The sequence below is a fragment of the Oryctolagus cuniculus genome, chromosome 9 (assembly GCF_964237555.1).
Source record: "Oryctolagus cuniculus chromosome 9, mOryCun1.1, whole genome shotgun sequence".
Taxonomy (NCBI): Eukaryota; Metazoa; Chordata; class Mammalia; order Lagomorpha; family Leporidae; genus Oryctolagus; species Oryctolagus cuniculus.
In genome coordinates this window covers 91,805,619-91,831,505 of record NC_091440.1, presented here as the reverse complement: position 1 = coordinate 91,831,505, position 25,887 = coordinate 91,805,619, and the positions used below count along the sequence as shown (strand labels likewise).

General features: G+C 38.0%; 1 protein-coding gene across 1 annotated transcript in view; it reads left to right on the top strand.

Annotated features, from left to right (window-relative positions):
- Positions 1–25,887, top strand: part of XPO4 (exportin 4) — a 116,311-nt gene that overhangs the window by 27,477 nt on the left and 62,947 nt on the right. The window contains exons 3-6 of the mRNA XM_070049128.1: positions 891–1,032; positions 9,337–9,475; positions 18,323–18,439; positions 19,163–19,316. Coding sequence (XP_069905229.1) covers positions 891–1,032; positions 9,337–9,475; positions 18,323–18,439; positions 19,163–19,316 — 552 coding nt within the window. The remainder of the gene's footprint in view (positions 1–890; positions 1,033–9,336; positions 9,476–18,322; positions 18,440–19,162; positions 19,317–25,887) is intronic.

Sequence of the window (25,887 nt, the reverse complement as noted above, 5' to 3'; positions counted from 1 at the left end):
GTGATCTTGACAAATAATCTGAAGTCTAATCATAGACTTTCCATGGATTTCATATGATGATTGTTTTTTAGAACCTCAGAAAATTTCTACTTTTTCTTGACTTCATTTTGACTGTTTTTCCCTTTTGGTAAGACTGTTTGGAAATTGTAGTGCTGTTGGTGAATAGAAGAAAAAATAGAAAATTAATATAAATATGTCTAAGTTGCATTGATTTTCTATTTTTTCCCTCTGATTCAGTTTTTTAGTTCAGATACTATAACTTGCAAGTTAAGACTGGGTCTTTCTAAGGTAGCTTTGGGATTTTACTTAGTTTGATCAGTATTGCAATCAGAAAATTCACAAGAACTTCTCACCTTGTGTAAAAGTGACTCTACATTTTGAGAAAAATCAGTTGTATCTGTTTGTGAACTTGCTATTGGAGATGGGTCATCCTGCTGTACTCAGATTACTTAAAAACAAATATTTTAGCAACATGGCTCATCACAAATAGTAATGTTCAAAGACCTAGTTTATTAAGATTTTTTCAGATCAAAGTTCTGTTTTACACAGGGTGAGAATCTCTTAGGCAGTTTTCTGATTGCTTTCTATTTTTATTTTATTTTTTTTAAAGCTGTGTTATTTTTTAGTTCTTCATGCTTTGGAAGTAACAGTTGAAGAGAGGTGAGGAAAGTTTGTGAAAATTGTGATCGATGATTAGCTGCCACCTGCCTGAGGTGTCTTCTGAGAGGAACTAACCTCTTTGTGGTGCTAGAGCAAGGTCACTGGATTAAAAAAAGCACAGGTAACCATCTTATTCCTTGTCTGCAAAGTTCTGTTTTAAATTAATAAATGCAAAATGTTCGGAGTAATGCGAATTTCTGTTTAAAGAAAGTTTTCGATTTTCTTCTCAGAAACTAGTAAAGTGGACTATGTCCTTTTCCAAGCTGCTACAGCCATCATGGAAGCAGTGGTCCGAGAGTGGATTCTCTTGGAAAAAGGTAGCATCGAGTCCCTGCGGACATTCCTTTTAACCTATGTCTTACAAAGGCCTAAGTAAGTACATGGGGAGGTACTACTGCTAATGTGCTTTGGCTGAGCTGTGTGTGTCCTTTCAGGGCTTTTTTGTTTGTGTTTTGTCAATAAAGGCATTTGTGGTTAAGTTCTATATGATTTTTTTTGTTTTAAGATTTTATTTATTTGAAAGAGAGAGAGGTAGAGAGATAGTCCATCGTTCGATCACTCCTTGGATGGCCACAACAGCCAGGGCTGGGCTAGGCCAGAGCCAGGAGCTTCATCCTGGTCTCCCACAGGGGTGGCAGGGGTCCAAACACCTGGGCCATCTTCTGCTGCTTTCCCAGACCATTGGCAGGGAGCTGGATTGGAAATGGAGCAACTGGGTCTTGAACCAGTGCGCCCATATGGGATGCTGAGTTGCAGGTGGCAGCTTTACCTAGTATGCTGCAGCACCAGACCTGTGAGGTTTGTATTTTTAGAAACTGCACATGATTATCATGTAGGTTGTTTTAGTACTTCCTGAAACAATGCCTTTTATTTAGGTTTCTTATGCTATTATTTTGTATCTCTGAATCTAATGCTGGATATTAGATTTTTTTATGTTGTTGAGTTCTTAAGAATTTGGTTATAAACTAAAATTTGATCAAAGAATCAGTCAAAACTCATTCAGTTTTTCTTATTTTGGTGCTTGGTGTACAGGTATGGTTATTTCTTTTAATGTTTTAAATAGTAATTGGCATAAAAACAGGCGAGAATAGGGAAAAGGGGAGAAAGTAAGTACCATTAACAAACTAAATGTTATATATGTACATGTATGTAGAAAGTACTTAGAAAAGATTCTATCAGGAAAAGCACCGAATTCTTTAATAGCTTCCTTTGAAGAAGATATCAAGTTTGAGGAATTCTCTTTTTATGTTATATACATCTTAGTGTTTATAACAGTTTATGAGATTGTGTACATTTATTGCTTTTTTTTTTAAAGAGAAAATTTTCAGCTATACAACTTTAGGAAAGAAATTGATTTACTAACTTTTAAGAAAAATACAAGAGGCTTGCAAATCTAAAAATAGGTGATGCACATTGTATTTTGCAGTTTATGCAGTTGGATGTGTATGTGTTTCTAAATTCATTGAAGAATAAGTTATGTAACAAATGTGTGTCCTTAGGAATGGCGATTAATAGTGATAAATATATTCATAAAAAAGTTTGAATGTAATTTAGAGGACGCTGCCATGCATTTGTTCCTGTGGACTGCTCACTAATAATCTCTGGGTTCATAGTATTTGATAGTAATTACTAACTTGGCTTTGGCACTTTGTGAAGTGCTAACTGCTTTCCACATAGAAACATGGGTGAGAAAAAAGCCAGTTACCTTGGCCTATCAGCATTACAGATTTAGTGGGTAATGTCTCCTACTATAAATGAGGGGGTATGTGTATCTTTGGAATGGGGCATGGCTTATATTTTCCCAATTTTGACATAATAAGATTTAAACCTCTGGTTTCTCCTTTGTGTTTTCTTTTTAGTTTAGTGAGGCCACTTGGATGTGATAGTAGCTTGTCCTTTTGTTGTTTCCATCTGAGCTATTTTGTTAGAGCAGACAAGACTAGTTTTTTTTTTTTTTTTTTTTTTTTTTTAAACCTCTCTGTATATAAAGAAAGGCAAAGGCCATGTTAGAAGTCTCCATGAGGTCGATGAATGCTGGTTATTTTGTTCATTTTCTTGCAGGTATGATAATTTACAAGTATCAGAATTTAGTAGTCATGAAAAAGAAACATTGTGTTCAGTTTTACTGAAATGATACTTGTCTTGATCTTTTCCTTATGCTAAAGATCTTAAGATCAGTTTTGATGATGTGTGTCTATGGTTGAGCAGAAGCTGAGAGACTTTGCATTTATATTTATATAATAGAAGAAAATCTTATTAAAGCACTGTCATGATAGGAGTTTTTATTTGAAAAATTTAGCTTGTTTTTAAAAACATGTTTTCGTTTCAGGTGTAAAGTGTTAGTTTTCTGCAGAGCAGTTTGTAATTTCACGCGACTTGGTACCATCTCAAATGCTTGGTGTCAGGATCCTGTTTTGAGTGCAGAGCTGTGTAGGCAGTCAGAGCTCTGGCTGGGAGCAGCCATCACGAGGAGGCAGGGCCACCATATGAGTCTCTTTCCTGAGGCTGTTGGCCAGCACAGCCTTTTTCTTTTTTCTTTCTTTCTTTCTTTTTGTTTTTTTTTTGACATGGAGGACAGTGAGAGAGACAGAGAGAAAGGTCTTCCTTTTCCATTGGTTCACCCCACAATGGCCGCTACAGCTCGCGCGCTGAAGCCAGGAGCCAGGTGCTTCTGGTCTCCAATGCGGGTGCAGGGCCCAAGGACTTGGGCCATCCTCCACTGCATTCCCGGGCCATAGCAGAGAGCTGGACTGGAAGAGGAGCAACCGGGACAGAATCCGGCGCCCTGACCGGCGCCCTGACCGGGACTAGAACCCAGGGTACCGGTGCCGCAGGCGGAGGATTAGCCTGTTGAGCCGCGGCACTAGCCAGCACAGCCTTTTTCTAGCCCCAGCCTTGGACCTTCTGAGCTCTGCGGAGATGGGTAGACTTAAATTTGTGATGAATTTTCATTGTGTATGTAGTCTCTTGTATTATCCAAAATAATCATAAATAATTTTGGTTAGTTCAGAAACTATTTTAAGGTTGTTTATAGGTTTCCACATTGAAATAGTTAACTTATATATTTTCTCCCAACTCTTATTTTGGAAAAAATAAAAAACTTTCAGCAAAATTGACTCAGTTAATATTTTGTCACCTTTGATTTCTCTGTCATATATGTGCATTTTTCCCTCCATTTGAGAGTATGCATCAGACATGATACTTCCTCTTTATGTATGTGAGCATGTCTTTCCAAGACCATAACCTCCAAACTATTAATATCATTAATATATTTATATCATTCTGATTTCTTATTTTGAGTTCCCTGGTTGTCAGGTTAATATTATTTATATCCTTTTCTGCCTTTATAGGCTATTTTTCTCTAGTGTATCTATCCCTTTAGAGATAATATTTGCCTTATATATTTAGGAACAATAACTGATTGGCTTTCTTATTTTACTTTTTAAAAATTTTATTTATTTATTTGAAAGGCAGACCAGGACAGGAAGAGACAGATAGAGAAAGGAAAAGAGAGAGTTCTTCCATCCCATTGATTCACTCCCCAAATGGCCACAACAGCTGAGCTGGTCTAGGCTGAATCAGAACTCAGAATTCCTAACCATGCATTCTCCCACGTGGGTGGCAGGAACCCAAGTACTTTGGTCGCCTTCTGCTACCTTCCAGACACATTAGAAAGATTGGAAATAGAGCATCAGGACTTGAACCATGGCTCCAATATGGGATTGTAGATGGTGGCTTAACTTGCCACACCACAACACTAGCCTCTGTATTTTACTTTTTTAAAAAATTATTTATTAAATAGAAACAGAGATAGAGACAAAAAAGAGCTCCCATCTGCTAGTCACTTCCCAAATGCCTGCAACTGGGAGCTAGCCTTCGGAACCCAATCAAGGTTTCACATGGGGTTGTCAGACCACTGCCATTTACGTCTGCATTGGCAGGAAGCTGGAGCTTGGAGCGAGAGCCAGAAATTGACCCTGGGGAACTTTGAAGTGGGACACAGGCATTGCTTTTTTTTTTAGTTTATTTGAAAGAATTAGAGAGACAGAGAGACTTCCATCTACTGGTTCACTCCCCAAATGACTGTAATGGCCAGGGCTGGGCCAGGACGAAGCCAGGAGCGCTGAACTCCAACTGGCTCTCTCACATGGGTTGCAGGGCCCAAAGACCTGGGTCGTCTTCCACCACTTTCCTGGGTGTATTATCAGGCAGCTGGATCAGAAGGAGGCAGCTGGATCAGAAGTGAAGCAGCTGGGACCCAAACCGGTACCCATATGGGATGCATCTCAGGTGGTGGCTTAACCCTCTATGCTACAATGCTGGCCCTGTGACATAGGCATCTTCAGCTCTAGGCAAAACTCTCCTCCCATAGTTATGTTTTTAATCTAGGGTTTATTTGCAGATTATACTCTGTATTTAGTTTTCATACCTCTTTAATCTATTTTAACCTAGAGTAGCGGTATCCTTTATTTATCCATAATATAGATATTTTGATATAGTAGAATGCCCTGCAGTGTGGATTAGAGTGAAATTAAACATCTTTGGCCTATTGCATAGGTAGAATTATAGGTTATTACTGTAGACTACTACATTAATATATTACCTCTCATTATGTGTACCCAGTTTTTTCTGTTTTTTCCCTCTCAGGTAGAGAGATTTGTGTGGAGTTAAATGCCTAGTACCTTTATTTAACTCTTTCTTTCTTTCTTTCTTTCTTTCTTTCTTTCTTTCTTTCTTTCTTTCTTTCTTTCTTTGTGTGGAGTTAAATGCCTAGTACCTTTATTTAACTCTTTCTTTCTTTCTTTCTTTCTTTCTTTCTTTCTTTCTTTCTTTCTTTTCTTTCTTTCTTTTCTTTCTTTCTTTCTTTCTTTCTTTCTTTCTTTCTTTCTTTTCTTTCTTTCTTTCTTTTCTTTCTTCTTCCTTCCTTCCTTCCTTCCTTCCTTCCTTCCTTCCTTCCTTCCTTCCTTCCTTCCTTCCTTCCTTCCTTCCTTCCTTCCTTCCTTCCTTCCTTCCTTCCTTTCCTTCCTTCCTTCCTTCCTTCCTTCCTTCCTTCCTTCCTTCCTTCCTTCCTTCCTTCCTTCCTTCCTTCCTTCCTTCCTTCCTTCCTTCCTTTCCTTCCTTCCTTCCTTCCTTCCTTCCTTCCTTCCTTCCTTCCTTCCTTCCTTCCTTCCTTCCTTCCTTCCTTCCTTCCTTCCTTCCTTCCTTCCTTCCTTCCTTCCTTCCTTCCTTCCTTCCTTCCTTCCTTCCTTCCTTCCTTCCTTCCTTCCTTCCTTCCTTCCTTCCTTCCTTCCTTCCTTCCTTCCTTCCTTCCTTCCTTCCTTCCTTCCTTCCTTCCTTCCTTCCTTCCTTCCTTCCTTCCTTCCTTCCTTCCTTCCTTCCTTCCTTCCTTCCTTCCTTCCTTCCTTCCTTCCTTCCTTTCTTTCTTTCTTTCTTTCTTTCTTTCTTTCTTTCTTTCTTTCTTTCTTCTTGAGAGACATAGAAACACAGAGGTAGGGGCTTCCATCCACTGCTTTGTTCCCCAGATGCTCACAATGGCTGAGACTGGACTGGGCTGAATCCAGGAAAAAGGAACTCAGTCCAGGTGTCTCATGTTGGTTGCAGGAATCCAACCACTTGAGCTCTCAGGGTATGCATTAGCAAGAAGCTCGAGTCAGGTGCTGCAGCTTTAGCAAGAAGCTCGAGTCAGGTGCTGCAGCTTGGTATTGAACCCAGATACTCTGATATGGGATGTGAGAATTCTTTTTAAGATTTATTTTATTTATTTGAAAAGCAGAGTTACAGAGTGTGGAAGAGAGATCTTCCACACACTGATTCAGATGACCACAGTGGCCAGGGGCTGGACCAGACCGAAGCCAGGAGCCAGGAGCTTCACTTTGGTACAGGGCCCAATCACTTGGGCCAGCTTCTGCTGCTTTCCCAGGTGCATTAGCAGGGAGCTAGATTGGTAGTGGAGCAGCCAGGACTTGAACTGGTAATTATATGGGATGCTGACATTGCAGGCAGCAGCTTAACCTGCTGTACCAGAATGCTGGCCCCATATGTTTTCTAAAATAGTCAATGATATATGAAAATATTCGGTTGACCCCAAAATACATTCTCTTTGAACAGCTACCATTCCTATGCATAGTAGGATTTCTGCATTTATTTGCGTAATTAAGAATGATTCAAGTCATTATTTTTTATCCTTATTTATTAATTTGAAAGAGAGAGGTAGAAGCCGAGATATTCCATCTTCTGGTTCGTTCCCTAAACGTTCACAACAGCCAGGGCTGGGCCAAGCTGAATCTAGGAGCAAGCAGGTCAGTCCAGGTCTTCCACATGGATAGTAGGGACCCAAGTACTTGAGCTGTCACTTGCTGCTTCTCAGGGTGCATGTTAGCAGGAAGCTGGAATTGGGAACAGAGCCAGGAGTGCAACCCAGGCACTCTGATAATGGGATTCAAGTGTCCCAAGAGGTTTAACTGCTATACCAAAAGCCCATTCCCCTAATCTTATGTTTTGAAATATTTTTTACATTAATATTGACATAGGGAGCCATATTCATTCATTTATGTTAATGTGTGATAAATGCCCAATATGTCACCGACAGTGTGCTTAGAGGGAGTGGCTGATCTGGGAGATAAACAGTAGTAAAAGATGCATCATGTCATGGGGGTGCTGTGGGAGCCTTTATCAGTAACCTCCAGATAAGGTGACATCACTGTCTTGGCAGAGGGAATAGAAATTCAGCGGCCTGGAAGTGCAAGATCATAGACAGGATCTAAAAGTTAACTATAACTATAGTTTGGACTGTATGTGAAAGGGGTAAGGTCATTAAGAGTGACAGAAAGCACTGTTAATAATTAGATCGGGGTAGGTATTTAGCTTGGCAGTTGAGACATCCATGTCTCAGGAGTAGCTGGGTGTAATTCCCAGCTCTAGCACCTGATTTCAGCTTCTTGCTAATGCAGATGCTGAGAGGTAGCGGTTATGGCTCAAGTAATTGAGTTCCTGCCACCTGTGTGGGAGACCTGTATTAAGTTTCTGGCCTTCAGCTTCCATCTGACCACTGGCAGGCATTTGGGAAGTGAATCAGTGGATTGGAGTGCTTTCCTTCCCTGCCCCCTATATTTCTGCCTCTCAAAAGGTTTTCTTTCTAAATTAATAGATTGGACAACGGGTAAATTGAGGCATTCTCAGGAAACCTAAGATGTGCCTCACTGCTTTTATGAGCCATGCTAAGGGGTTTGGGTTTATCTCAAGGACCCAAGATGTTTGTGTCTTTGTGGTATTCTAGAGGCTGGATTATCTAAACCCAGATCTGTTTTGTTTGTTTTTTTAAGATTTATTTTATTTATTGAAAGGCAGAGTTAGAGAGAGGAGGAGAGATATAGAGAGATTCCATTTGCTGGTTTGCTCTCCAATTGGTGCAACAACCAGGGCTAGGCCAGACCAAAGATAGGAGCCAGGAGCTTCCTCAGGGTCTCCCATGTAGAAGCCAGGGCCCAAATACTTGGTCTGACCTCTGCAGCTTTCTTACTTGGCATTAGCAGGGAGCTGGATTGGAAGTGGAGCAGCCAGAACTCGAACTGATGCTTACATAGGATGCTAGCATCACAGGTGGCAGCTTAACCCACTACCTGACAATGCTGGCCCGAAGCCCATCTTTTTTTTTTTTTTTTTTTAGTCCCTCCCTCCTCCCTTTGGAAGATTTATTTATTTATTTGAAAGACAGAGTTACAGAGAGGGAGAGGCAGAGAGAGATCTTTCATCAGTTGGTTCACTCCCCAAATGGCCACAATGGCCGGGCCAGGGCAGGGCCAGGCTGAAGCCAGGAGTCAGGAGCTTCATCCAGGTCTCCCACATGGGTGCAGAGGCCCAAACACTTGAGCCATCCTTTGCTGCTTTCCCAGGTACTTAGCAGGGAGCTGGATCAGAAATGGAGCAACCAGAACTCCAGCAAGCAGCTATATGGGATGACAGCATGGCAGGCAGTGGCTTTACCTGCTACACCACAACACCAGCCCCTGAGCCTTCCCTTAAACAAAGTTTGTGAAAAGGCAGTCAAGTGTTTGTGTGCTGTTGTGGTTGAACAGCCTTTGTGAAAAGCCTCAGTGCCTCTATTTGGGATCAGTGTTCCTGGCATTTGCATTGAGAAACAGAACCTCAATAGGAAGGTTTAGTAAGTATTTCTTTAGAATTTTTATGTTTCTGTAAAGTTGTATCTTAGATAGGTAGCATGTTGCTTTTTCAAGTTAAGGAGAAATGGGATTTAGGATTATACTATTTGTTGAAGATGGATGCTAGATCAAAATTTGTCTTCAAATTAGAGAAACTTAATGATTTTTCTCCAAAATTTTTTACAGGAAACTGGTGTATGTCTGTTTGAACATTGCCTGAAACAGCTAATACTTACATAGTTCTTAGTGTGTACTAGGCATCGTTCTGGGAAATTTAATCCCTTTAATATCTCTGTTAGTGTTATCTCCATTTTGCTGATTAGAAAATAGAGGTTTTAAGTGTTGTCTTGGCCTGATTACAAACCAGGTCTTCCAGCTTTGGAGTCTGTGTATAGATTATATTAATTTCAAATGCAAGCAGTGTTGTTAATAGCTTCAGACATGGTGAGAAATTTGGGGGGATATTTTTATATTACATTTAAGTAAACTTTTTCACAATGATTTTTATGTTTTACAGCCTGCAAAAGTATGTTCGGGAACAGATTCTATTAGCAGTAGCAGTAATTGTAAAACGAGGCTCATTAGATAAGTCAATTGACTGCAAAAGCATTTTTCATGAAGTCAGCCAGTTAATAAGTAGTGGCAATCCCACTGTGGTAAGTGTGCTTATTATATTTATAAATATTAAGTATTTTTATTTTCTATTACAAAAATATCATAGCAATAGTAGTAGATGTCTTTATAAAAGCAAAAGTACACAAGCTAATAAATCAAGCAACTTTCATTTGTTGGCGTTCTTTTTCATGTATGTGCATAAAATCGATATGAAAGGGCAGTTTCGTTTGATTCATCATTTTAATGTTTGTAAATATTATAAGCTAATATATTGTGATATTCTTTACTATTTCTTTTGAATGCTTCCCTCCATTTTAATAAGCTTTTGACAACTCCTAGATTATGGAAAAGTTCAAATAAAACATAAAATGGTGTCTGACATAATCAGAAATCAGCACATGTTGCTGTACTAATAGGCCAAGGTATAGTCTTGATTTCCAAATGGTGCTGTCAAGTGCACAGGTCTGAGGCCGTTGTTCTGGACTGAATTACTTTGGGGAGCATGATTTTCCTCCTCCACTCTCCTTTCCATTCTTTGGAGAGCTAGGGTAGAACTGGAAAGTGGTTTTGGCTGTAATCACTCTGTCCAGGTCGGGGGACCTGTAGGTGATGTTGCTGCTGATCAGCTGTGTTCCCTGTTTACACATTTGTTGTTAATGAGCCAAATGACATTTAATTCACATAATATTGGAATTCATAATACCTGGTCATTCTGATTCTGGGACATTAAATTTTTTAACTGTTTTGAGTTTTTTCACTTTCACAGTTTTTTTCCTCCTTGGTCATTTGAAGGATCATCTATATGAAGCTATATTTATTTGAAAGACAGGGTGAGAGAGAGAGGAAGAGACAGAAAGAAGAGCTTCCATCTTGTGGCTCACTCCAAAATAGCAACAACAGTCAGGGCTGGCCAGGCCAAAGGCAGGAGCCAGAAATTCAACCAGGTCTCCCACATGGAAGACAGAGGCCCAAATACATGGGCCATTTTATACTGCTCTCCCAGGTTGGATTGTAAGTGGAGTAGTGGAGACTGTAACTTGTACTCATGTGGTGTCAGCATCACAGGCTGTGGCTTAACTCACACCACAGCGCTGGCTCCAGACTTGTTTTCCTTGTTTTAGTTTTTAATTAACACAGTATAGCAACTATTTGCATAGTATATACATTGTATTGGCTAATATAAATGATCTAGATATGATTTGAAGTCTGTGAGAATATGTGCATGAGGTGTTCATAAATATTATACCAATTTTTAGAAGAGACTTGAGCATGTGGGGATTTTGGTATCCTGTGGGATCCTGGAACCTGTCCCTTGCTGATACTGAGAGACAACTGTATTTCCTTCCAAACTAGCAGTCATGTGCTGCACAGTCCAATGGTGGCCACTGTGGATGGCCTAGGGAAAAAGAAGTGGTAGATCCAAATAGCTCAGACTAGCAGGGGAAAGACTTGGATCTGAAACTGCTCCCTGGAAATACTATACTGGTCTCTTATGAACTGAATCAAGTTTTCTTCATATTTTAGATTTTGCTTAAGGACGCCTTGTTTCATTTTGACAACCCTGCGATATAAGAGGATTTAAACTTCAGGAACTTACTAGTAGCTCTGAGGTCTGTCTATCTATGACTAATGGCTTTCCTGTGTTAGTTTGGTGATCATTCCAGCTAGGATTTCAGTGTTGAGGTGGAATTTCTGTGGCCTGCCCTCATCCCCCACAAGTAGCTTCTTGGCACTGGACACCACAGGCAAAGGATAAAGCGTCCCTTGCCTCTCTCAGGAATGAGCACATACTCAGGAATTGAGTTCTCTGCTTTCTTTCCCCTTGGATAATCTGAGCTAACACAAAAAGTGGCCTCACTGGCAATTGGATTTTTTTGAACCACTGAAATAACTGATGTTCTGATATGACTGGAACAGATGTAGCTATTTAGTTAGAAATTTTTACTCTATTTATAGTATATACAGTTTGAGGATATTCTCATAAAATAAAGAATTTCTTAAACTGGTAGTGCGGCTAAGAACTTCTATAGTAATAGAAAACTACTAGTGGAAGTAGAATTTAATTTCAACTACAGGATGAAATTATTTTGGTGGCCATGTAGGAAACGTAGACTTCAGAAATGTTCCCTGCATTTATGTGGCAGATGAGATGTGTACACACGTTTGACTTTGCTCAGCAGCTTAAAACTGTCTCTTTGGGCTGCTGTAAAACAGTGTGAGAATGTAGACCATTAAAACATTTTAATTCAGCTTCTTCTCTATTTTTCTTTTGTCTTGAATGACTGCTTAGAATTTGTGGGAGTGGTTCAAGAATTTCCTTGAGATTTTCTTAGTCTCAGAGACATGAGTAGCAGTGGAGAGGATTAAAACCTCAATGAGGAAGTAGAATGATAAAGTGATCAAACATTGATCTAGTGTTGGCTAGAAACTTAATTTTAAAGGTGATTTTAAGAAATATTTGAAAAGGAGAGATAATTAACTGTTGGTTTTGTATAGATGAGTAAAGGATTGGCCTCATGAACGATCAGGTTAGGTGACTGTTCTGTTAACACTGCTTCCATCAGCCTTCACTGTAGGCTGTCTTCCCTCCTTCCCTTTGAAGAGTCTTGATTTTTGGTTGAACATACCTGTTTATGCAGGTATTATGCTGCAGCACTGACTTTGAATTCACACTCAGATTTAAATCCCAGTTCTACCACTTACTTACTGACCTAATCGTTTAACTTCTGTAGGCATCTACGCACTAATACGTGAACAAGTCTACTAACACTCATTTCACGTGCTGCTCATCAGCAGTTGTTTACCCTATCTCCCTCTTAGCTCCTTATCCATTTCTTTATAGAATCTTGGGAAGTAAACTAGTAAGTCATCTCTTTTTCTATTAAGTAATATTTTAAGTGTTGAAAAGCAGAAGAAAGTATTTATGCTATTATCCATAAATAAAAGTAATTATTTCTGTGTTTATAAAAAACTTAGCCAATGGATTAACTTTCCTCTAAATGCTTTAAGAAGTATCTTATAGTCTTGGTTCTTTACAGATAGTTTTGTGAAAAGATTAGATTTAATTCACAAATATTTTCTGAGGGGGATGATATTTCTAAGACACTAAACAGTTTTCCATCACTATGTAGTCTTAATGTAGTTGGGCTTATGCGATTGTTCAATAACATGTTATTTCATGCCTGTCTTTGTGGGCAGACTGTTTGCCTTCCATAATTATGAAGGTTACTGTGGTTACTTTGTCTCATTTATGATAGTGTCAAACCTGCTGTCAATATTAATTTAACAGGGGTACGGAAACTTTCCTTCCTAGAAAAATAACACAATTTTTTATTTTAAGCTAACATTTAAGCTAAAATTTAATCTATTTCGCGTTTGTCTTATTTCCTTTAAAACTGATAGGCATACATTAAATCACTTTTAAAGCTGTTTAATTTAGCATTTAAGCCTCCTTTCTTCCTCTTCGCCTGCTAGAGAGAAGTGGGTGAGAAATTCACTTGTCTGCAGCAGTGCTGCCCCTGGATGTGATAGCCAAGTTAATCTCTCTTATCACAAGTCTCATTGATGTTTGCTTAGAAGAACAGCTGGAAGTCTGCTTTATGTATGGCAACCTTTCATAAAGTTTATTCTTGGTAATAAAGCTCCTGGGGGAAGAGCCAGGCTATTATAAGAGACAATCCTCTCTCTGAACAAGAGCATTTTATTTTGTCAGCTGGAGTTAGTGTTTGAGTATCTTATGCTTGTGACAGTAAGCTGGTGAGTAAGGCAAGCTATCTCTGAAGGGCATGGAATTAATGGCTTTTGCTAGAAATGAGAATGCTGCTGTAAGACTTTTAATGTGAAAACAAGAGTTACTTAAATTGTTAGTTAACTTGTGAATTTTCAGTACTTCAGGGAAAGAAGATACATTAGAATTTTTCATAATTTGAGATCTCATTTGCATCGTCTTGTTTTATAAACTTAAATTTTCTTTTCGAAATTTGGAAATATTAAAAAAAAGTAGAGGACACATAATGTATTTATTTGTCACCATCCATTATGTTAACATGATGTTGGTCACAGAAGTAAACGTCCATTCATTAATCCAGGCAATGATTACTGAACATCTACTATATTGTTTTAATGATGCTTTAGTTATGGCTCATTTTAAAAGTGATACAATTTTAATTTGGTGGATTGTATGTAACAATAGAAAAACTAGGACCAAAAAGCCAAAACAAATGGTAACTTTTTTTATGATGAGGACAATAAAAATACTGTTGCCACTTTACTTAATCTTATCCTAACCTGCTACATTTACACAGTACTTATACAAGCATTATTTAATTTTAACTTTAGGACAGCCATGCGAATTAGGCAGGGCAGAGGGCACTAGCCCTTTTTATAGATGAGAAATCTGAGGCCCCAGATAAATGAAGGACTTCAGTCACCAGAAACCTTAGGCTATCACAGCCTATTCTGATTCCTCAGTGCAAATCAGTAGGATTTTTGTACTGAACTCCTGAAAGAGTCCTGACATGTGTTTTTATTGGTAACTTATTTTAGATATAGTTTTAACAACTTTTGTTACTTGATTTTTGACTTGTTGACAAATGAAAAGGATCCATCTAGAACTACCTGTTGGTGTAGTCAGGTTGCCAGTTGTGAGAGACAACCAAGGGTTGTTGAGAAAAGCCATGAAGCAGACATAAATCAAAGAGCCTTGGGATCTGGTGCCACTTTGTCAGAGCTCAAGACCCTTTAATATGTTTGTCACATCTAAGTAGTAGTTTTGCTATATCATTTAATAATTGTATAGGAATAATTTTTCTGAAAGATTTGTAGGAATTGTTTCATTAAAATGTTTACTTGCTGCACTTAGAATTAGATACTAACAATTCTTTATGATCTGGGGTTAGTGAAGAATTGTGTTAATATCTTAAGAAATCTAAGATTTGTACTGATGATATTGTTTACCAGTCAAGTCCCTGTTAACATTAGTATGACAATCCATATTTCTTGTTAATCATTCGATCAACTTTGATCTGATTTCATCAACATTATTTCCAGCAGCTTTTGTTTCTGGCTACCGTAGGCATCGGAGTCGCTGTCTGTAAGACCGAGAAACTTGCAGCCCTCACTCTGACAAAGGGCAGAAAGGCAGCACTTGAAGGTGCAGTGGAAGGCAGGTTAGAGGTAATGCTCTTGGAATGACCACTGAGAATTCGAGGCAAGTGGATAGGATGAGAAAGACTACAGTTTGAAATCTGTCCTGGGAAGGAGCTGTCCTCTTTGCTCCCTTGGGAGCTCATTTTTTTGGCTTGCTTCCCTAGCTATCTTCATTACAACATGGTGTGAGCATAACTTCGCTTGAAGGGGATTTAATTGGTAATTAAATACTGAAAAATGAGTAAACTTATTTGGAAATGAGTCTCAGACATTTTGTGATATATTTAATTCCCCTGGTTTTTTTTTTTTTTTTTTTTTTTTGACAGGCAGAGTGGACAGTGAGAGAGAGAGACAGAGAGAGAAAGGTCTTCCTTTGCTGTTGGTTCACCCTCCAATGGCCGCCGCTGCAGCCGGCGCACCGCGCTGATCCGATGGCAGGAGCCAGGATCCAGGTGCTTTTCCTGGTCTCCCATGGGGTGCAGGGCCCAAGCACCTGGGCCATCCTCCACTGCACTCCCTGGCCATAGCAGAGAGCTGGCCTGGAAGAGGGGCAACCGGGACAGAATCCAGCGCCCCGACCGGGTCTAGAACCCGGTGTGCCGGCGCCGCAAGGTGGAGGATTAGCCTATTGAGCCACGGCGCCGGCTCTAATTCCCCTGTTGATATGTGGAAGTACTTGGCTCTCTTAATGTATAACCAGTATTTAATTATGCATCATTCTCTGATGAGTAAATCTATTCATTTGGCACCTTTGAGCCAGACTAGTATAGTACAATTAATATTTTATCATGTTAATCTCATACTTACAGGACTCCCACGTTAAGGAGAGATTTAAACTACTTGGTATCTTTTAATAGTGACAATCTTATTGAAATTTAGTTATTTGAAAGCTGAACATTTTAGGTATGGTTAAAACCAGAATATTTGATTACAGGTAATACCTCTAGCCATGCCGCATAAGAGTTTATTTTTATGTATGTCTTAAGTCTTTCAGGTGCTATATTTGACTAGAAAGTACTTGTTTTCAAAGATTTCTCTTTCTAAGTATAGATAGAAAATAAATCATATAGGTTGATTACAGTGGTATATAAATTATGTATATCTATCCATTAAAAAATTGGAATGCTCTAAATAATTGTTATAGTAGCAGTTCCTTGATGGTGGGATTGTAGGGAGTTTTAGTTTCTTTGTTCTTTTCCATACTTTATAATTTTTCTAATGTGAAGTCACATCATTTTTTTTATAGGATAGAAAAGTTATTTAAAAGCAAATGATTCTTGTAGTAATATCTTTTGTTCCTAATTCTCGTATATGAAGTCTTTTATTCACTTTTATGGGTGGATTTTATTTATTGCTACAACTGATTCCACATCACTGGGAACTCCACGTCTATCTGATGAAGTTTGTGGTTAAGGAGACTTACATTCCTCCCCTGTTCTCAGCAGCAAACTCTGCCAGGCCCGCACACGTCTGCCCTGCCCCTTTCCTCCTTTCATTTTTCTGACATCTTGACCATAAGCCATGGACATAATCTTAGGAAATGTTTTATTTCACACAAAGTAAAGCTTTACTGTGAGAACAAGCTGCTTTAATCTTTAGAGATTTGTTATTAAAAATCTGAATGTGGTCAGAGTTAAAAATATGCTATTTTGTGGGATAAAAAAACACTGTGGCAAGTGTAATTTAAGGAAATTAGTATGGATTCTTTATTTGTAAGAATGATAAGAGTTTGTGTTTAGTGAGTGCTTCTGGGTTCTTTGTAGCTTGAATGGTTTTGTATAAGTTGTGCATGAATTCTTTTCGTAGATTATTTCATCTGAGATTAACTTTTTTTAGTAAGACAAATTTTCTTAAACAGATATCTATTCATAATGTTCCTTTCACTAACGTCTTAGAAAAGAATAAGCTAAGGCCAAGACTTTAAAAAAAATTACACATACTAAAAATTATTTTCAGAATCAGTGGATCTTGGAATTCATTTCCTTAGATCATCGTGAATTGATTTTTTTTTCTGAATTTCATTAATTTGATTTGATACCTACTCTTCCCACTGAAGTCTAGCCATATTATTTTGTAAAGATTAATTTATTTATTTGAAAGGCAGAATTACAGAGAGGGAGAAGGTTGAGGCAGAGGGGAAAAAAAATTGAGATTGAGATCTTCCACCTGCTGGTTCACTCCAGTCTATCCATATTTAAAAATCATGTTCATGGTTGATTCCATTGTTACTTAAATGTGTCTGTGAACTGTTGATGGTGGGTACTTTAATCATTAGTCACCATTTTAACAGAAAGCAATTTTTTAAAATCACAGTTTTTGTTAACTGAAAAGTGACAGGATGATGCTTGATGAGTTTCTAAGATCCATTTAACTATAAAATGACATGATTATGTGATGAACTGTTCTCTGTAAGAGGTCATAGTGCCTGATTTCTCAGACTCCATTTTTCTCTCTGTGTGCCTAGCGCCATGCTAAGGCAGTTAAATAGACACTCTTTTCTTGAAAATTTGGGGAGGAGGGTTCATTTTTTTCTTATCACAAATGTGTAGTTTGCAGTAAATTTACTGTGTGTGTTTGAGCTAAATCAGACGCATTTAGAGGACTTTTATCATTGTAGAAGCACCATTCGTATCCCTGGTTTGCCTGGGAATTTTTCATTTACTTCCTGGTAAGGAAAAGTCTGGGAAACTGCTTTTGTAAGAATGAGGTAGTGTGCCTTCCATAAATATTAATGATACAGTCATGCTTACTTTAGTTGAGATTAAGAGGCCAATAGGGATTTTATTTTCAGAAAATTTCAGACATAGACAATAGATAAATAGTACATTGTTCAACCATGTACAACATCACTCACTTTTGATAAATATCAACTTGTGCAATCTGTAGGAATTTAATTTTATGTATATTTGCTAAGATTTGCCAAGATAAGCATCTGTAAGGTCAAGGTACTGACATCAGAAGCATTTCTGAACAAAGATGTTGCAGTTGGTGGGTGGGTATGACTGTGTTCAGCTGTTGTATAAGCTTGCATAAATAGTATCATCTTGACTTTAATCTTTCGGTTGTTCAGAGGTAGTGTGCATATTTCTGTTTAACCCCTGGAAACATGCCAAAATAATTGGTATCTCTTATCCATCCCTGGTACCTTGACTCTAAATAGTCTATGAATAAAATCAGTGAGTTGATACCAGGAGTATGTTACATAGAACCAGTGAGAAGGAAAATCTTAAGTTTTTATTTAAAAAATTTTTTATTTAAAAAATTTGAAGGTACTACCTGGTTAATATTTTGGAGACTGTAAAAATCCATTTTCTTTTCATACAAACAGCAAAACATGGAGTCAGACTGACTGGCTTTAAGTAATTACTTGTCCTTTCCCAGTCCCAGTTCTTTCAGATGTAAAATGGGAAATATGAATTGTTGTATGGAGTAAATGAAGTACTGCATCCAACCTTGTTTACTTTAAATACCATTTAAATTCTGTGATTGAGTAGTTCTGAGTTCAAGTCTTAGATGTATTTGCACTACTGCAATTAAGAAAGTACTATTTACACCCTCCAGGTGACTTAGAAAGGGAGCTAATTTGTTGCATCTCATTTTCTGACGAGCAGATAGAGTATCTAAAGATACAGTGGAAAGCCTAAAAGACAGAAAGTGTCCTATTGTGTTTGAACAAATATTGTGTTAAAATAAGCATTGAAAAAAATGCCTTATAATTATCTCTTATTAAATAATTACAGCAAACTCTGGCCTGTTCTATTCTAACTGCATTATTAAGTGAATTCTCAAGTTCAAGTAAAACTAGCAACATTGGACTGAGTATGGAATTCCATGGTAACTGCAAAAGAATTTTTCAGGTATTGGTATTTTTGTTCTTGTGTTTGGATACTAGGTCATTATCTATTTAATAAATGTATTTCTACTGGGATGAGAACATTTATTTTATGTAGATGAATGATAACCTGTATTTGAGGATTTGTGTTGTGATTTCATAGGATCTAGTAAAGCCATTGGTTTTGTGAATGCAGTTGACAGTTTAAAATTACTTGTTCGGTTCAAGTCTTTAAACAAAGAGACTACTATAAAAGTCTCTAGTATTTATTTCTTACTTTCTTTGGATATAACTAATTCATCTGAAGGGACTCTGCTGGCCTTAAAAATAGGACTGGCAAAATGCCAAAGAGGGCCACGTATTTAAAATGTTATTGCAGATGGTGTGGGCTCTTTGTCTCGTATGTATTGTTTGGCTCTGGAGTAGAGTTATGTGAAGGCATTGGCTTAAATCCTAGGGCTCTGCACTATAGCAACTGACTCCTCCAGCTCTGCAGTAGTTGTCAAAGACTTGTTTCTCTATGGAGTAGCATTTATATTACAGTAAATGTATTCAAACTGGTGTCACTTGAAAGCACACTGTGATGTAAATGACGAGTAAAGACCTAAAAATGGAAAATATTCTTAAGGAAATAGGAATTTCCACTGGAAATTTTAAGGTTTTTGTTTGTTTTGTTTTATGGTTCTAAAAGGAAATGCGTTTTGAATAAGTTTTCAATACAAAGATATTTGTGATTTAATGACTGTAGGAAGAAGACCTTCGTCAGATCTTCATGTTAACTGTTGAAGTTCTACAGGAATTCAGCAGGCGGGAAAACCTCAATGCGCAGATGTCCTCCGTATTTCAGCGTTACCTTGCGCTCGCCAATCAAGTCTTGAGCTGGAACTTTCTTCCTCCAAATTATATCCTTTTAACAACTCAATATTTGTGGTAATTTTAATAGACAATTTAATTATGACACAAAGTCATTTATGTCTGCAGGTTTTCTAGAGCATATTGCTGAAAGAAAGAGTTTCTATCTTTTCCTTTAAAGAAAGAGTGCCACAGTGCAGTGGACTAATTAGAAGATTTTAAACTCCACTCAGTACTTTGTAGAAACATTTTGGTAGACAATGGGTAGTTGCTAATTTAGGAATAGCGGTATTCCTTGGGAAGGAAAAGGAAAAAGGTAGAAACTGTCTTTTTATTAAGAAACTTAAGTTTTCTCCTTAGATTTGTAATTATGTTAGTTTTTTTTTAAGTTGGCTTTTCTTAAAGCTAATTTGGAGTGCTTTAATGTAATCTTTATGGATGGTGATACTGTTCAAATGTAGATAATAAATTAACAATATATTTGTTCTTGAAAGGCCTTTATCAATATAAAGAGCTAGAAATTTTATTTTTAGGATATTATTTATTAGTAGTACAAAATAAGTGTAAGTGGGTTTATTATAGACACATATATTTACTTTTTTTAAATCAGGTAATAAAAGGAGAAATTTGTATTTTAGAAAGTAGTTCCTTAAACTGTATGATTTACTATTCTAGAACATTGTTGCCTATTAATAAGTTGAAAGTAATCATATGCAGTAGCTACCCACTCATCATAAATGTAAGTAAGTCAGACACACCTGAGTTCAAGCCTTACCTGCTTTTAGGCAGATTAACCTCTTTGAATATGATTTTTTTCCAAATGTAAAATGATAATATGGATTGTTGTGTGAATTAAGGGAAATAATACATTTAAAACTCTCAGGCAATAGTTAACTATTTATTGATTTCTTAATAGCCTCTGAATGAAATAGTTTATCATAGAATCTAGCTAGCTGTTTTATGCTGTTCTTTCTTGAATGAATATACTGCTGTATGGTATAGAAAATTAACCTCTTTTGGGTATGTTTAAAAAGTCCTTCTTTTGTAAGCCAGCAGAATCTATTTGGGAGAGAAATAATGAACAAACAGAACGTACTGAGCCATATCAAAGATTTAGGATGAGACTCATCCTTAGAACCAAGAAGTGCTACATTTATGCATAGCACTTAGCTGGTTGTGGCTGGTAGAATTGGGGATTTAAAATGATAGCAGTGGGTTTTTTTTTCTTCTTTTTTCAAGTTACTGTGTACATGTGGTAGAAAAGTTACTGTGAAAGGATGTTTAGAGGAAAGTGAGTTTGTGGATTCCTCAGTCACAGTGAATTGCTTCTATGGGGTTGAGGCTCATAGTAAGGTAAATCACTTTCTTTTATCATCTCTTTCCTAATAACTACTTGTATATCTTAAATATTTAATTCTTTTTGGTTGTTAAGATGCACGCATTTCTGAGATTTGCTTTTTAAAAAATTTCCCCTAAGAATGTTTCAGAATTTTGCTCTTGATTACCTTTCACTTATGTTTGAAGCTCCTAAGACAAATTTTCTTCAAGGGGACCCTGGTGATAGATATAGGGGCACTGCAGTAAAATCTTGCAGTGGGAGTGAAAGATTGGGCTCAATGCTGTGCTCTAGTTTTTTTAGTTTAAAAAAACTTGGAAAACCTGAAGACAGATTTACAAAGTATCAGGCCATATGGAGCTATCAAAACATTAATTATATATGTAGGGAAAATCAACGAGAATTACACTGCATATATTGTAGCCAATTTTAAAGTGTCTGTTTTAGGGAAAAATGAAGTTGGCGGAGGAGAGTGACTGTTTTGTAAAGGGAAACAGCTCTCTGGGAGTTTGGAAACAAAGTTTATGTAAAAGATACACACACATAAAATATTTTATGAAGTACGTAGATAAAGCTCTGGAAAACCTGTCATCTGAAAATGAAAAGCGCTATTGTGATGTTGCCAAAGGAAATCCTTTTTTAAGGCAAATAGACCTCGATCTGGAGGATATTCTGCTTCATGGCTTACAGGTAGCTGGGTTCTTATGTTACCATAGGCTTCAGTGTAGTTCCATTTGTTGGCTAATTGAATTTCAGCAAGTATTCCTTCTTTAAATGGATGAGCTTTAAATGTAGGAGAAAGAATTTGACAGTGGGATTAAATGAAACTGCAGTTTTATCATTAATTATAGAAATCAGTTTTAAGAAGATCTGCCATTCAATCAGTAAAGAAAAATTATTTAGCTTTGCATCATGGAAAAAGTCGAGTACTCAAATTTAACTTAGTTAAAAAGTGCTAATGGTTCTTAAAGAATGATTTTATCATTTAGGATAAACAAATGAATAGTAAACCTTGTAAAATGTGGTTGTTTATTTTGTGTCAAATATATTTAGAGTGGTATTCTGTTAAATAAGTCTGATAAATTATCAATATTAATCCCTATTCTTAAATGTCTTATGATTTTATTTTGATAGCATTTCAAATGAGAAGTACTCCCATAGCTCAGAGACTCCCTTAAGCTCTTTACCAAGATCCAGCGAGTATTAAGCTTTTATCTCATTTATTGTTTTTTTTCTTACTCTGCCTACACACACACACGTACATGCTTAAACACGATTTTTTCCTTGAAACCATTTGAAAGTAATTGCCGCCATTATGCTTATTTACCATTGAATACTGTGTTTATTACCCCTAAGATGAATTATTTTGAAATTGCACTGTGGTTCCTTTTTTTTTTTTTTTTTTTTTTTTTTGACAGGCAGAGTAGATAGTGAGAAAGAGAGACAGAGAGAAAGGTTTTCCTTTTGCCGTTGAAACACCCTCCAATGGCTGCCACGGCTGGCGCGCTGTGGCCGGCGCACCGTGCTGATCTGAAGGCAGGAGCCAGGTGCTTCTCCTGGTCTCCCATGCGGGTACAGGGCCCAAGCACTTGGGCCATCCTCCACTGCACTTCTGGACTACAGCAGAGAGCTGGACTGGAAGAGGGGCAACCGGGACAGAACCCGGCGCTCCGACCGGGACTAGAACCCGGTGTGCTGGCGCCGCTAGGTGGAGGATTAGCCTATTGAACCACGGTGCCGGCCGCACTGTGGTTCTTTTATGGGAACAACTTGACTTGTAAGACCATAGTATAATTTTTGGGGCCAGCGTGATGGCATAATGGATAAAACTGACGCCTGCAACCCCAGCATCCCATATGCATGTTGGTTCGTGTCCTGGCTCTCCACTTCCAATTCAGTTCCCTGCTGATGTGCCTTGGAAAGCAGTGGAAGTTGGCCCAAGTCCTTGGGTACCTGCACCTTCATGGGACATGTGGAAGAAGCTCCTGGCTCCTGGCTTAGCTCTGGCTGTTGTGGCCATTTGGGGAGAGAACCAGTGGATGGAAGATCAGTCTCTCAATTTTTTTTAAAAAAATCATAGTACAATTTTCAAAATCAAATTTAACATTGACACAGTATTATTATTATTATTATTTAATCTACAGTCCATATTCAAATTCTGTATCCTTTTGTAAATCTGGCCCCCATCCCCCAATACATCTGTGAACTCTAGTATATTGTATTTAGTTATACTTTCTGAGTCATCTTTGATATGGACCAATTCCTAGGCCTTTCTTTGTCTTCCTGAACTTGATATATTTAAAATATATAGACCATTTTATGTTTTAAAATGTCTCAATCTGGGTTTCACATTTTTATAGACTTTGATAGTAATGTTGTGTCCTCAAGATGTTTTATCAGGAGGCACGTGATAGCAGTTCGTATGAGTGGTGGTGAATGGTTGCTTTGATCACTTAGGTGAGGTGGTTTATTTTTTTCAGTATAAAGTTGTTGTTTCTTTTTGTTGTAAGTAATTTGTGCTATCAAACAAACTCACTTATATTAATATCCTGTTACTCCTACAAACTTCATCCATTAGTTTTGGCATCTATTGCCGATTTTCCCCTGAATTAGTTATTACTATGATAGTTACAGAATGGTAATTTTATAATACCATTATTTCTTTTGCATTTATTTGCTGACATTTTGTTGTATGGAAGAGTGTTCCCCTTTTCCCATTTATTTTTTTTTTTATTATTTTATTTTATTTTTTTGACAGGCAGAGTGGACAGTGAGAGAGAGAGAGACAGAGAGAAAGGTCTTCCTTTGCCGTTGGTTCACCCTCCAATGGCCGCCACGGCTGGTGCGCTGCGGCCTGCGCACCGCGCTGATCCGAAAGCAGGAGCCAGGTGCTTCTCCTGGTCTCCCATGGGGTGCAGGGCCCAAGTACTTGGGCCATCCTCCACTGCACTCCCTGGCCACAAAAGAGAGCTGGCCTGGAAGAGGGGCAACCAGGACAGAATCCGGCGCCCCGACCGGGACTAGAGAACCCAGTGTGCCAGCACTGCAAGGCGGAGGATTAGCCTAGTGAGCCGTGGCGCCGGCCCCATTTATTTATTTATTTGTAACTATTATATTGACTAAAAAATTCTTATTCTTTTGGATAAATAGTACTTATTGTTATTGTGTGTTTCTGTGCCCAGATTGTTTCAGATTTAGCTCCTGCAAGCTGACTTCTGTGTCATTTTGAATTGGCTCACTACTTGTATCAATTTTTTTTTTTAAGATTTGTTTATTTGAAAGGCAGAGAGAAAGAGGTGTCTTCTTTCCGTTCGTTCATTCCCTACTCCCCAAATGGCCGCAACTGTTGGAGCTGGGCCAGTCAGAAGCCAGGAGCCAGGAGCTTCTTCTGGGTTTCCCACACAAGTGCAGTGGCCCAAGCACTTGGACTGTCTTCTGCTGCTTTCCCAGGATCAGTGGCAGGGAGCTGGATTGGAAATGGAGCAGCCAGGCATGAACTGGTGCCCCTATGGGATTCCGGTGCTGCTAGCAGCAGCATTACCTGCTACACCACAGCACCGGCCCGTCTCCATTTCTTCTAAATTCACCAGTCATTGGTATTCCCTAATCTTTCTTCTCTGTGCATTGGCCTGTTCTGGACATTTCATATACGTAGAATCATATAATATGTAATCTTTTTTTTTTTTTTTTTTTTTTTTTGACAGGCAGAGTGGACAGTGAGAGAGAGAGAGAGACAGGGAGAAAGGTCTTCCTTTGCCGTTGGTTCACCCTCCAATGGCCACCGTGGCCGGCGCACTGTAGCTGGTGCACTGCGCTGATCTGATGGCAGGAGCCAGGTACTTATCCTGGTCTCCCATGGGGTGCAGGGCCCAAGTACTTGGGCCATCCTCCACTGCACTCCCTGGCCACAGCAGAGAGCTGGCCTGGAAGAGGGGCAACCGGGACAGAATCCGGCGCCCTGACCGGGAATAGAACCCGGTGTGCCAGTGCCGCAAGGCGGAGGATTAGCCTAGTGAGCCGCGGCGCCGGCTCATATGTAATCTTTTATGACTGGCATCTTTCACTTAGTGTAGTGTTTTCAACTTTTGAACACATCTATTGTGGCATACATCTTCAAACAGTGTTTCATTCCATTCTGTTTCCACTTAACATTCCAGTACCACATTTTTATTTATCCATTCATCAGTTGATGGACAGTTTGAGTTGTGTCCACTTTTTGGCTATTATGAATAATGCTGCTATGAACATTCATGTATGATTTTTGTGTGGACTCAAAGAATGGAATACCATAGTAACTCTATGTTTAACTTTTTGAATAATTACCATGCTGTTTTCCAAAAGTGATTGTATCATTTTACATTCTCACCAGCATTGTATGAAGGCTTCAGTTTCTTCACATCCTAGCCAACACTTGAATCTGTAATCCTAGTGGGTGTGAAGTAACATCTTCTTGCAGTTTTAATTTGCAATATTTTAATAGTAAGTACTGCTGGGCATCTTTTTATGTGGCTATCAACCATTTGTATGTCTTTGCAAAAACCTATTAAGTACTTTAAATTATTTTAAAATTACTGAGTTGTATCTGTATATTTTGGATACAGGTTCCTTAGCACATGTGTGGTTTTCAAATATTCCCTCCCATTCTGTGGGTTGACTTTTAATTTTTTATCTTTGAACACATAGAAATTTTAATTTTGGTGATGACCAAATTATCACTTCTTCTTTGTTGTTAATTCTTAGAAACCATTATCTGATGCTAGTTTACAGAATGCCCATGTTTTCTTCTATAACTGGCTTCTTACATACTATATCATTCTCTTATCCATTTTGAGTTAGTTTTTGTAAATTATATGAGATAGGGATTCAATGTCATTCTTTCATTTGTGAATATCTAATTATCCCATCAGATAATTGACTTGATTAGAAAGGTAGAAGAGGCTGATAGAGTAAGAACTGACTGATATAGTGTCATCTTGGTTAGTGGTTGCTGTCTCAATGTTTTATTTTGTTTACCCTAAAACTTTTTGATTTAGAATGCAAATGGATTGATAGAGAAATTGTTCATTTCGATCACTAGTCTGTAGAGTTATATATGCTTACATAACCTTCCATCTTTATGTTGGTAGGTATTGAATAGATACTTGTTTGTGAATAAAAGGATGTGATTATAACCAAAATGTATATTAGATTGCCTCAAAGGCTATCTTTAGAGCTTAACTACTGAGGGTTTTGGAAATTTTTTTATAGAGAAGTAGCATATAAATTGTGTCTATAAACTTACTGGG